At 39.2% G+C, this 13,692-nt stretch overlaps 1 protein-coding gene and 1 long non-coding RNA gene across 5 annotated transcripts; one reads left to right on the forward strand and one right to left on the reverse strand.

Moving 5' to 3' along the window:
- The first annotated feature begins 611 nt into the window (after positions 1-611).
- On the forward strand, positions 612-11,094 carry LOC111866825 (transport and Golgi organization protein 11). Of its 4 annotated transcripts, none has more exons than XM_023856117.2 (5): positions 612-855; positions 1,114-1,330; positions 7,909-8,003; positions 8,797-8,942; positions 10,038-11,094. In XM_023856117.2, the coding sequence occupies exons 2-5, from the start codon at positions 1,114-1,116 to the stop codon at positions 10,246-10,248; spliced, it is 669 nt and encodes a 222-aa protein (XP_023711885.1). In that variant the 5' UTR covers positions 612-855; the 3' UTR covers positions 10,249-11,094. The 4 variants fall into 4 exon arrangements, with proteins under 4 accessions (XP_023711885.1, XP_023711887.1, XP_023711888.1 ...); XM_023856119.2 differs by having other exon boundaries at positions 612-823; XM_023856120.2 differs by having other exon boundaries at positions 612-745.
- On the reverse strand, positions 4,348-11,235 carry LOC117282509. Its single transcript, XR_004513270.1, has 2 exons — positions 11,202-11,235; positions 4,348-4,775 (listed from the first exon to the last, which is right to left on the reverse strand). It is a non-coding gene; the product is annotated as an uncharacterized LOC117282509 (long non-coding RNA).
- Positions 11,236-13,692: the final 2,457 nt, after the last annotated feature.

A 13,692-nucleotide genomic window follows, 5' to 3' on the forward strand; every position in this document is an offset into this window, starting at 1 on the left:
TATGATTGCGATTACAATTTAGGCATTTTTAACACAAGATCCTTCATGTTTTACTTCTCCGCATGAGAAGCATTATTGTTCCTTCATACAAAATTCACTTATATTGCCAAATTTCCCACATTTGTAACACAGTCGTACTGCTGCGACAAAAGTGGAAACTTTAATTTTCATATTGCAAAAATATACATGAGGGGGCGATTCATTAGCGTCCTAGATTTCCTACAGTGATTTATGAAGTGTGCAGAACAGGGAGAGCACAATCCTTACTTATAGTTATGAGTTATTAGATTTAAATTAATCCGATTACTAATCCAAACTCTGTCTGTAGTCACTCATACACGTGACAATACTATGAAGCAGCACTTTGTTCTGAAACGATGGGATCTATTCCACCTAAACTATATGGTAAGCCAACCACAGATTGAACACTTTCTACGTAGATTTCTAGATTCTAGATTATAGGGACAAATCTAATTGATGTTACGTTTATAGATTGCAGTAAAGTCGGATGACGTCACACAACCTCAAGCGACAGCAGTGCGTTCCCGATCGTAAGTGAAGAGTAGTGTAAATCGGTGTAGATAGCGCGACGAGTGCAACGTTCTCGTCGTTCTCTTGTTCTCCTCGTTCCCCCCGGTCCTACTCCATTCTGCTGGCGCTGCTTCCTGATAGAAGATAGAAGGCATAGAAGGGTTGTTTCTGCTCTATGTGTTCAGTGGTGTAAGCTTCGAAAAAGTAGGAGTCGGTACGAGTTATGTTTACGAGTGTACTGATTGATTACAAGTATTCTGTTGAAGATTTTCAATTTTAGATTTTGTGCACAGTTAAGTGTAAAAGTTAATAGTTGGCCACAGAGTAAGTTTTGTAGTTGTTACTTGAGTGTTTAAAGGCAGAATGTAACCCTGGAACGATTAATAATAAAGCGATGTTTGTGGACAGATCGTACCTCACGCTCCGGTAACTCATTTAGTAGTGAATGAGTTTTTTTTTTGCCTTATTGTAATATGAAGGGGTGCAATGTTCATTGTATAATTTGTAAACAGTCGCATGTTCCATAAGATTTTAATGGATAAAGTGTCCAGTTTATATGTTCTGTTTGATATTTTCCCGCAGATGTCGAAAGCAGCCAGCCCCACCCGGTTTTCAGGAGAACTAGACCATTTTTATGACCCAAATTTTACAGCAGATATAAGTCAGAAAATGAGAGTACCAAAGCGAATTAGAGTTGATGGAGAGAGTGACGATGATCAAAACACTGGAAGTAACTGGAATGCAATGTTGGCAAATGAGAAGTTTGACATGCATGTCCCTGATCGAATACTTGTTGCTGGTAAGACTCTTTTAAATGTAATGAAGCCGAATATGAAGCAACTTCTCTTAGATTGGAATGATATTATTGCCCCAGTTATAGAACTAATAGTGTGTTAAAAAAATGCTACTGTTGGATCACATACCAAAATGTGTAATGCTGGAACATGATAAACCTGCAGTCAGTCACGACTGCAATTATTGAACAAATGAGTATTGGGAATTATCCTGTCAGTTATGTTTAGTTTAAGTCAATCAGCATATTATTGCTTGTGACCAGAAGATGAACTACTGTGATGAGTGGTTCAGGGAACAGCAGAATCATTGTGTTGTACAGGTCTTTCATCCTGTCTGCACTTTTTGTCCAAAGCTGTCATTGAGCATGTCTAAATAAAACACCACCATCTCGCTGGGTAGAGTCGAGTTGAGTTCATTTGTGTCCCATAGATCCTTTGGGCTAAACTGAATGATGTAGAACACTTCATAGTACATGTACAGACACTTATTTCACATGAAGATATCCATAAAGCTTAAGAATTTTGTATCGTGATTTAAGCTTTTAATTGTAGGTGGAAGATTACTGAATAACTTGATACCTGTATATTATATTCCCTGATGTTTAGTGAGGTTAGCATTTCTCATATGAGGGCAAGATTAGCTCACTTTCCTAATTAAAAAAAATAAAAGTAGTCGCACGAAAGCATCATACTGTCTGTCTCTCCCCCTCCCCCCCCAACAATTTTCAGTACTCCTGTAGATTACTCAGGACAAGCAGCCTCAAGGTGGGGGCAAATGTGACATTATGCCTGAAAGCCATAACAGTGGAGCCAGACTAGCAACAGCTCAGCCAACACGTTCCTACAGCAACGAATATATATAAGTTGTAGTGAAATGAAATTAGTTTTGGACATAAGTTGCTACTGGCAGGAGATCTGAATGCCAAGCATCCATTTTGGAATAATGTAGTTTCAAACACTTCACATGCTAAACTACTGACTTTACTGCATATCAATGAGTTTGAAATTTCAGCACCACAATATCCCACTTATTACTCTCCTGCAGGCAATGGTGACTTGCTAAATATTGTTGCGCAGAAGAATGGCCAACTATCAGAAGTCACTGTCTGTGATATTTTGGACTCACATCATCTACCAGTTGTTTTCCACTTGCTTGATCATGTTAGAACTATGGATATTGCAGACCCAGTTAACAAATTCAGATTGGGAGTGGTTTCAAAGCCTGGCTTCTGAATTAATTTCCCCTAGAATCCAAATTTATTCGGGAAGAAGCAGATAAGGTAGCTCATAGCTTTATTGCCCCTGTACTTTCAGCATACGATGGGGTACCCAAGAGAAACCGAACTAATTTTTTTTGTGGACAGAGATTTTGTAGTACCGCATTTTGCTGCTATGAGCGCATAGAGCTAACATTCCTGAGTCAATAAGCTGACTACCATTGCTTCAGAAGGTAAGGACTAGTTTCGGCGGAGTTTATAGTGACAACTGTTTTGTGTGATCGTCGTTTTTGCAATGGCTGATTTTCGTGAACAGCGTGCGGCGGTGAAATTCTGCTTTTTGCTCAGGAAAAGTGGAACAGAAACTCTTGAAATGTTAAAAGTGGCGTACAAGGACGATGCTATGGGGAAAACTCAAGTGGTTTTCCCGTTTCAAAAATGGTGAAATGTCAATTGATGACAAACCTCGTTCTGGTCATCCTTCCATGGCCCAAACACATGAAAATGTTGAAAAAATTCGTGAAATCATCAAGGAAGATCGAAGGAATTGTGGAAATTGTGTGGAGCTGTCGGGAGTGACTTGGAGCTCAGTTCAGCGAATTTTGACAGAAGATTTGGGAATGAAAAGGGTGGCTGCGAAATTCGTGCCACAACTGCTGACAATTCTTGACCAAAAATGGTATGTATGACCCCTGTTCCTCACCCTCCATACTCACCCGACCTTGCCCCATGCCATTTTTTTGTTTCCTCGAATGAAAAGAGACATGAAAGGAAAGCGTTTTGCTGATGTTGCTGAGTTGAAGGAAAAAATGATGGAGGCGCTGTCAAGCATCTCAAAAGATGATTTTAGACAATGTTTATAAAATGGAATAAAAGACTCGACAAATATATTAGTGTAAGTGGAGAGTACTTTGAAGGGGATTGAAGGTTTGTGCTTAAAATTTGAATAAATAAGTTTAAAAAAAATAAGTTCGGTTTCTTTTGGGTACCCCCTCGTATAGGCTATAGATAGGGAAAATTTCACTCAGACCTTAATAAGGATCTGACTAGTCTGGAGAGTCTGATTAAACATAGCAAGGTTAAGGAAACTGTGGCAAGTAACTTGGGATCCAACATGTAAAACAGCAGTTAATTGGGTTGCCAAAACTATCAAATGAATGACCCATAGAAAGGCACTTGAACAATGGGAAACAAAAGTAGGGAACTGTGAGGTCCCACCTCTCACTCTGTAGCCTACTGCAAAATCACTTATGAAAAGGGATGGGCCAAAAGCACCAACCACTGTTCATGGACCTTTAGGAATAACATATCACCTGAATGAGAAAGCCAATGTGATTGCAGATTGTTTAGAAAACCAGTTCACATCTCGTGACCTGTGTGATGAAAACTCATGATAAATGGATGGAGACAAGAGTCCAGGCTCTGCTCTTATCTGTAGATGACAGCCTGTCAGGAAAAGTAAGACCTTGTGACACATAAATTAGCAAATCCATTGAAATTGATGAAGGACTTAATGGTATTCCAAACGAATGCCTCAGGCATCTTGTAAGGAGACCAATGGTATATCTGACACATTTATTTAAACACTGCCTTCGGCTGTTCTGTTTTCCAAAGCCTTCAAAGGAAGCAAAAGTTATGTTACCAAAACTCGGCAAGGACCCAAAATTCCCTCAAAATTTACATCTGATTAGCCTCTTTTCCAAAAAGAAAAACAGTCCAATCAACTTGCTGTGCATTAAGCTGGCCCAATCATTCACTTTGGGGCTGCCTCTCTCCAACTCACATGTGACATGTGGATTTTGACTCCACCAAATCCTGCAGTTGTACCTGTTTAGAACACCAGTGACATGGAATATTACCTTGTCTGAGAAGCACACTTGGCGGAGGAAATCAGGTGACATGTCATTTCTTTATAGCATGTCCACAGCAAATTACATGCATGGTACTTGGTCAGTTTTAGTGCATGAATCATTTGAATCTTGTATGCTCTTTGGTGGAGCCTTTTTTGTAGCACAATGTGCACTGTTGAACATGGAATTTGTAACTGCAAGCTAGCAGCACAAATTGATTTGCACAGATTTAGCTGGAATGCCTCTCTAATGCGACTGACATTTTCTTCAGAGGCCTGTGTCTTTCCATGAGATTTTACACCCAACAGACTACCTGTAGTCCTCAGTTTCTTGTCCCAGAATCAAATGCTTTTCCATGTAGGAGGCTGATGCCGACATTGCATCTGAAACAACATTGGACAGCTGTAAGAGATTGCATCTATGCTAGCCACAACACAAATTGATCCTGTTCCTGTGATGTTGACATCGTTACTGAGCTTGCTGAAAGTCACCGGCTGGCGCACACACATAAGCTGGACATGAAAAATAACCTTCAGAGTTTTCCTTTCTGATGACATAAACCGGAGACATGTATGACGATTAGTTTCTGAGATATAAATGTTTTATTTTGGATACCTTTCATCTGGACACCCTGTACATAAATGATAGACACCAAGTATCTGGGATGTTTCTCTTTGCTGATGACGCATGTATATATGTGACACTGCAAAGAGGGTTATGTTCTCAAAAACCTAAGGGGAAACTCAGGGCTACCGAGACTTATGAGTGCTGGAACATAAATATCAATGGAGATAAGAGTAAGGTCATCTACTTTTGTAATAGACTTAGGCCCCGTGAGGCTGATCTTATGTTGAATGGACAGAATAACCCCTTCATCAATCATGTAAATTATCTCGGTGGAATCTTCAGTAAGAGGATTATATGGAGACTGGCCATAGAAATAATTGAAGGCAAGACCTCCAGAACATTTATTAGGATCTACTCTATTCAAAAATTAGTGTTGAAGCACCAACATTAAATTAATCCTTCATAAGACACTTATCAGATAAATAATGACTTGTGCTTGCCTTGCTTGTGAATTAGTGGTAGACACCAACCTCTTAAAATTGCTGCACCTGCAAACAAGGTTTTCCGCACTATTGGAGATTTTCCAAGGTGCATGCTGCACACAGCTTTCAACCTCCCATATGTATACGATTATATAATGAATTTGTGCAGGCAACAAGCAGAAATCATACATCAGGAGACTGAACATGTTCACAGTGTAGGACAAGGCAAAGCCAGACATAGAAAATATAAGAAGCTTAAACGTGGCAGTGGTCGAGCTTACAACTGTTCAAGTGATTAAGCAGGCATTGTAGCATAAGATATACAAGATAGGCACGATGTGCTTTGCAAAGTCTGGACTGACAGAGGACTGATTATAGTGCAGAAGGAAGAATTTTCAGTAACATGATATATATGCAAGACACTTGACAGAAGGTGAAGCCTATTCATAAGAGACAATCCCAACCTCTTGTCAGAGATGATGTTCATAATGATTATGATTGCAAGGGTACATCTGGAAAAGTAATTTCTGTGAGTCTCAAAGGGCTTGGTGGAAAGATAAACTGATTTGAGGTAAACTGCCAGTCGTAAAGTAACTGATTATTTCTTCCCAGAAATTATTCTGCTTAATTTTTTCATGTAATCCACTGCGAATCTCAATACGCAGGATATGCACTTGCTTGCAAGCAAAGGTTATTACATTTCCAAAATAATTTTCTACAAAAGACCCTGCTTCTAATGCCTTCCTTTATTCTAATTATTTTCTTTTGGATGACTGTTTCTGTCTCTTGAATTTCCCCAGAAGATTAACCCATGTGACAGTATGGAGTGGAAGCAAAGTAAACAAATTTTAAAGTATCTGTTGTCTTTTTTGTGTAACTCTTCTCACAACAGAGCATGCAGATCATAGTTAGGAAATAACATTTGTGTGTTTCTTCCAGTTTTGTTAATTTGTAGGCCAATTAATTTATTGACAAAACCTGTATTTAAACTGAGACATGTCTTGTTCATAGTAGAAAATTGTGTTTTTTATCTAAATTTAGTACCAACGTTTAGCATTAAACAATTTATTTAGTTTGGTAAGTCATTAGTTTGCCATATAATACATGGCATTAGTTACTAATCAGTTAGGCTGCACCACAGCTCAAGCGGTTAGTTGCTGGCTTCCCACCGTGGCAGCCCGGGTTTAATCCCAGGTCTGGTCAAGTGGGATTTGTGGTGGAGAAAGTGGTGCTGGGGGCAGATTTTCTCTGAGTACTTCAGTTTCCTCTGCCAATCTTCATTCCACCAAATTCTCCATTATCATAATATGCCCGGGGCAAGTACAATAGGCCAATCATTGGCCGCCGTGCCAAGTGGACCCAGCTGGACTTCACCCCCCACTAAGCCAAATAATTACTAATTAGTTGATAAACGCTTTGTACATACCCTTGGTTAGTAATAAAATGATAACTGAGCATGAGCCATCACATATCAGGTAAGTTTCCCTGTGCTTACCTAATTAAGCAGTATGCCATGGAGACATGGGGAGTTGAGGTATAGATCAATACGTTCTTGACCTCAGCAATATTTGAGGTGAGTGGCCAACTTTACGCCCCAGTTGCTTTACCTCCAGAGAAAGAGCCTCCTGTAGCCATTTGATAGGAGACACATGAGCTATTAAATTCTGACTGTAATGTCTGAATTAATGATGTATGTTATATTACAAATATGGACAACTTCTTTGTACCATCAAGTTTAGAATAGACGTTACTTGTGTGAAGGTATGATGAAACAGTATTAAGTTTGATAAAATTTTCCATCGGAATACTTCCCTACCATGTCACATTACCTTTGCAAGATCATTCCTACTGCATGTAAAGCTCCAATATTTGTGCTGTTTTTTACAACAGCCTCTCAGTGCCAAGTGAATAGATCCTTATACTCATCAGTGAGGCACAATGGACACTGTTTGTGATTGATGTAAAGTGTAGCCTTTTTTATTAAACATGAAATGCACTGATAAGCATACATGCTATTCATTTAAAATGTTAATGAGAGACTAAATTTCATATTAATAGTGTGTTACCAGCTGTTGGGGGTGTGAAGCTGATCAGTCACCTCCAACTAACTCCAAGATTAAGAATGTGTGGAGCTATACCTTCACTGTCCCATATGTCTTCAGGCATGCTGTTTAATTTTACCTTTACCTTAGATATTTTTAAAAACTGGAGTTATAAATAGATGTGTAAAATTTACATAAGCTAATTAAATAATGTAAATACAGCAGTAGGCTGCCAATTGAGAGTGGGTGGTATGAGTCGTCCCTGTTTAGTATCATGTTCCAGAAGTTTGCAGAAATGAAGTAAGAGTGGGGACAGTGTATCTGCATTGACAGTTTTAACAGTAGGTTCAGATTCAAGAGTCAGGTTTAAATAAACTACATTTTTAAGTATGACTTTATCACCTTGTTCTTGTACATGATCTTAGGTCAAGAACAACATATAGGAACCAAGGCCCCACCAAGAGAGTTAATATTAGAAAATGCTGCAATGCCACCTGATCCTGGTATGGTTCGAGTTCAGGTAAGTTCCTTACCCATTGTGTATGTTACAGATTTTTATGGGTTAACAGTACATAATATACTATGTTATGTGACATTTTATGTTTGCAATATTGTGACTATATGCAATGGGTAAATCAGAATAATTTATGTTAGTACTGGCACAGTAAGTGGAGCTGGTATAGCAACAGGCTCCCAGCAGGATGGCCATGGTACTATTCCCAATGGGGGCAAGAGAATTTTCTCTGCTCCACAGCATCCAGACCAGCTCTGGGGCTTACCTAGCCTTCTCTCCAATGGGTAGCAGGGGCTCTTTTCCTGGGCATAAAGTGAACCACTTAGCTCCGCCTAGTGCTGCGATCAAACACTGGTGGGCCTGTACTTCCACTCCTCCATATGTCTTCATGGCATGGTGCTTAATTAAGCACAGGACAACTTAAAAGTACAGTCACTGAATGCAGATGGGTTACAAGAATGTCATACAGATGAGACTGACTTATATGAAATGATAAATGTAAAACCCAAAGCCAACTGCTGGTTTATGTGGTCACTGTATTGTAACATTCTTCGCTAGTTATGTATTTCTAAGAAAACAGCAAGCCATGCATTCACTAGCTGAGTGCATTAATTAGTAATTGAAGTGTGTAAATATTTTACTACTCAACTGTGAAAATGGTATTCCCTCAGCATTCACAAATAAGTGTAATTGCATAATGTTTATCATCTACCTAGCTGTGCAGAGATGCTGCAATGAGCTGTCCTTGATATCTGTGTTATTTTCAAGTCTACTGCATAATGCTTGTGTGTTATTACAGACTCCACCTCGTGTTATTACACTTGATGAACATTACTTCCCATCAGCTGATGACTTCCCCAGCCATACAGCGCAACCAGAAGAAATGTTGACCATGGCTGTAATGAAACCCAAGCCCTACTTTTACACTGAACAAAGATTGGTCAGGTAAGAAATCACTATTACATTTTGAAAGGAAACAGAATTGTCACAAATAAAAGTTATAGTAACAATGCAGTCACATATTTTATCTTCTTTGACTTGTTTTACAAAATTACATGACTGCTGAACATTTAATGCTTTGTCTCTGCTGACATAGACACCTAAAAGACAACAATAAAAACACAACATATCTCTGTGTTTGTACTGGAAAAGGGGGAGGGGCAATGTATTTAATACTCCCATTTTTTATGAACTGACAGCTAAAGAGAAACTTGGGTAAGAAGGTAAAATTGGCCATGCTTAACCAATTAAGCACTATGCCATGAAGATGTGCAAGGGAGTGGTTGTACAGATCCATGTATTCTTGATCTTGGCACTAGTTGGAGGTGAGTGGTGAGCTTCATGTCCTGGCCGCTTTACCCATTGAATAGGCGGTTGCATTCCACCAAATTATGCTATAGTACATACTGCTGACAAGTTCATGACTGCCATGAGGTGTTCAAGTAGAGAACAGTCAGCACAGAGCCTGGTCTTCTTTCTCTCCTGATGTTAGTTACTGTGATTATCATCTGTGGGGCATCTTGAAGGGAAAAGTGTACAAGAATAACCCTTTCATCATTGAAGCACTCCAAAATGAAATAATAGGTGCAGTTGCTTCAGTTTCTAGTGATGAACTTCAGAAAGTGTTTCAGCTTGTTTACGTGCTGGGAAGCATGCTTCAAGACAAATGGGGGTCACTTATAGCAGTCCTTATATAATGTTAAATTTGTCTCACCTTTTTAGAGCAATGAGTAATGAAATTCTGTTGAAGTAGAAAGTCAGTGTTGGATGTGGGGAAAACCCCAGCTTTGTTCCCTGTACAGTCATGCAGTAAGATGCCACCCAGCTATTGCAAGCAGAATGTTTGTCTCACTTTACTGCTCTGTACTTTATTGCATGAAATGAAATGCAAAAAAGTAAATCCTGAGATAGGATTGATAAAATATGAAATCTAATCACTTCTGACTTGTATTTATCTTCTTAATATAGTTGGTGGCCACACTTGAGAATCATGGTCAAGAATATCACAGATATCATAGGATGTAATGACTTTGTCAACAGGGAGTCAACTCCTCCAGTTGGTACAGGTGAAGGTTTAACTCCAAGTGAAGAACTTGTTCACTTGCGTCGGCAGATGGCCAAACTGAATAGGCGAGTCATGGCTATGGAATTGGACAATATGCAAAGGCAGCAGCGAGAGAAGATAATTTGTGCCATTGGACTTGCTTATTTCTTTTTCAAGGTTGCTTTCTGGCTTGCTAGGTCTTCATAGTGAAGTTGGATGTAAACTTTAAGCATTTCTATGCAGTGTCCTCATTAAGATAGGAGATTGTTTTCTGAGGTGAATCCTTTATTCACCACCTACATATAGGGTCGTATCAGATACAATGTATATTTATATATAGTTTGTTGTAAATTTTTGTGTCATCCTGAACTGTAATTTATGTACCTGGCAGATGAACCAGATTTAAAATTTGGCATACTACAGCATGAAACGAGGTATATTGGTTATCATTTGCAGAATTGTCTGAAGAAAGCAACGATGTTCCATTATTTCTGTTTTTAATGGACAAAGAATGTTGTCACCTTGGTAACTGCTGTACTTAGTGTCAGCAATTACTGTAAAGGTATAAATAAGTAGTTGCAGTTATGTTTCAAAGCATGGAGCCATTGTAATAATATTAATGTTTTACAGGACAGGAATTGCCTTTTGCATATTTTATCTTCACCTCCCCTGAGTAGACCAAATTTTATATACAGATTAAAGTTTTGAAAACTTCCATTTATATATGTACATACACAGTACATAAATTATACAAACATACCATGGAAGCTTGTAGCAAAGAACACCTGCTTCATGCTGGGGCATTATACTTGCAACCACATTGCAGATGAGTGAAATTAGTTCTTAATTTTGTAATATTTATTTCCTTTAATTATTAATTTCAAGATTCGTGCATTTTCCTACAGAATGGATTGCATTGTGAAGAATGATAATTATATTATTGACTTTGAACTTAAAAAATCTATTTTTGTGAAGGTTACGAAGGTTTAAGAGTAAGCAGTTTTCTTGCATTTCCTGAATTTATGAAAATAAAAGACTTGTTTCAACCAGAAATTTGCCTATATAGTAGAGCCATCCATGCATGTTCTCTTACACTTTTTAATTTTTTTTTCTTCTTTTTTGCCCCCTTGGCACTACAGCCCCAGTGGGCCTAGGCCTACCTCCATGAACTTTCTCCACTCACTTTGGTTTTTCTAGATCTTACACATTTGGTAGGACTCCTTGGGCGGGTGATCAGCTCGTCGCAAGGCCTCTACCTGTAAACAAACACAGCAAAACGTGCACACACAAACTAAACATCCATGCCCTGAGTGGGATTGGAACCAACGATCCCGGTTTCCAAGCGAGCAAAGACAGTACATGCCTTAAGACTGCTTGGCTACTGTGACTAGCTCACTTTTTAATTAGTCCCATTAATTACACTTTCCATTAGTAGAGCATATCCAAATAGAGTACTATGGGCATAAATCATTTTAAATTTATTTTTGCACCACACATTTTGGTGATTACTTGTAACTGATATGGAGCTGTTTTGGTTGACATAGCCTCACATGGCACATTGTGCCACGAAAATTGTATGGTTGTTGCATGTTATAATTTATACTGTGAAGTATATTAAGACATAACTTTTATGTTAATTCTGATCTTGGGTGGTTGCACTGTGTTGATGTGTGCAGTGTAGCCAACATTTCAGAGGTACCTGCTGCCTCCATCTTTAGGGTGAAAGTATGCAGAGTTGGAAAGGTTGTGCATGTGTGCACATGTTGGTGTCAATCCATGAGGGAAGAGTGGAGATTGATGTCCTGTCTGGACCAGTAGGGCCAGTCGACCTCCAAAACATGGCAATGTTGTCATCATTGTACAACCATCCATGGACTGAATTAACATTGGCTTAAAATCAGTAATAAAAATTATTTTGCTTTAACCTACCCTTACTGGACATCTCTGCAGTGGCACCTTTGATGAAATAAATTCCTGTAGTGGACAACACTCATTGAAAACCCGTCACCTGTAGAAAATAAAAGAATTTGTGGTTTCCATTCATTTCGGTAATAAATCAAGATATATTTTAATTCCAATCCTAAATAATGTTTCTTAAGCCACTATCTGCATAGGTAGTATAGAAATTCACTGCCTTTTATGGACCCTGAAGGTTCATTACCATGTTCATAAGAACCCATCTGTGATCCCAGACCTAAACTAGGCATATCCAGACCACACCTGACCCATTAAGAAGCCATTTTATCCTATCTACATGCAAGTCTTCCAAACAGTCTCCTCCATACAGGTTTTCTGATAAAAGTTTTATACATAATTCTGTTGCAGACTGTTGTTGCCCTGTGATAATGTAGCAAACGTAATGTCCTGGTGGATGATGGGAGCTCCTATGTGAGGAGCATGCCCCACCCATCTCATCTTTCTTGTACAACTGAACTTCATACACCCCAGCATCAAGCTCTCCATGGAAGTGGAAACAGACCGTCAACACATTCTTCCATGACATCCTGCTTACATACCATCCAAACAACTCCCTGGGATATTCTATCTATACAACAAACCACAAACACAGTTGTCCACAAGCAGCCTCCCATCATCCACCAGGACATAACATTTGCTACATTATCACAGGGCAACAACAGTCTGCAACAGATTCAAACTACAGCATATCAAGTCCATTCTTTGATCTAATGGTTACTCTCAATAAACGTGAGAACAAGGCCAGTGGAACGTGGATAAATGAGATCACTAGGCTTATATCCCTCACATTTAAGGTACAAGAGACCACACTGACAGCTACTCAAGACAGAAGGGGTCCATACTATGCACAAACCACTGAAAATTGTCAACCCATCTCTTAATCAAGGACGAGCAGCCCCCATCATTTATAGGATCCCCTGCACCTGCAGCAGGGTGTAGATTAAAGCTCAAATAGGTACACACTGCATGTCACTTATTTTTAGGCAACATTAAGTCATAATGTGGTCTGTGTTCGTGGCTACAGATGAGAGGTCTGGGTTCGATTCCCAGAGCTACCAGATTTTTTCTGATAAGTATTGGGTCTGGAACAGGGTCCACTCAGCCTTGTCATAATAACTGAGGAGCTACAAGGGTAAGTCAATAAGTTACAAATGGATATAGAACTTAAACAAATAAGAGTACTGATTTAAAAAATGCTTTTATTTCTCAACATAATCTCCCTGTACACTGAGGCACTTGTCCCATCGTTTCACAAGCCCCTGAAAACCAGCAGCATAATTATTCTTTGGGCTGCTGTCAGAACCAGGTGGTGACTTCCCTTTGTACAGCTTCATCGTTGGGAAAATGTTCAGCCAAAAGATGATGTTTAAGAGGGTCGAACAAATGGAAGTTGCTTGGAGCAAGACTCAGCACCAGTGGCAATTCAGGCTAGCATATCGTGTCCATCATGGTAGTGATTGAGATCCTGTAACGCCAGACCCATTCTTTCCATTTTGGGTTGTGGGGTCAGCATGTGTGGCACCCATCATACACAGACTTTGTGAAAACCTAACCTGTCATGCATTATAAGGTGGGCCATGCCATGTGAACAACCAATAGCAGTGGCTATAGTGTCTATAGTTACCCTTCTGTAGGGAAGTCGCCGCCTGGTTCCGACAGCATCGCAAAGAATTT

This window comes from Cryptotermes secundus, unplaced genomic scaffold (assembly GCF_002891405.2).
Source record: "Cryptotermes secundus unplaced genomic scaffold, Csec_1.0 scaffold446, whole genome shotgun sequence".
NCBI classification, from domain to species: Eukaryota; Metazoa; Arthropoda; class Insecta; order Blattodea; family Kalotermitidae; genus Cryptotermes; species Cryptotermes secundus.

Bases quoted from the DNA above. Each gene is read 5' to 3' on its own strand.
- LOC111866825 (XM_023856117.2), top strand. From the start codon at position 1,114: ATGTCGAAAGCAGCCAGCCCCACCCGGTTTTCAGGAGAACTAGACCAT. The intron at 1,331-7,908 runs GTAAGACTCTTT...ACATGATCTTAG, and splicing joins TGATCGAATACTTGTTGCTG to GTCAAGAACAACATATAGGA. The intron at 8,004-8,796 runs GTAAGTTCCTTA...GTGTTATTACAG, and splicing joins CTGGTATGGTTCGAGTTCAG to ACTCCACCTCGTGTTATTAC.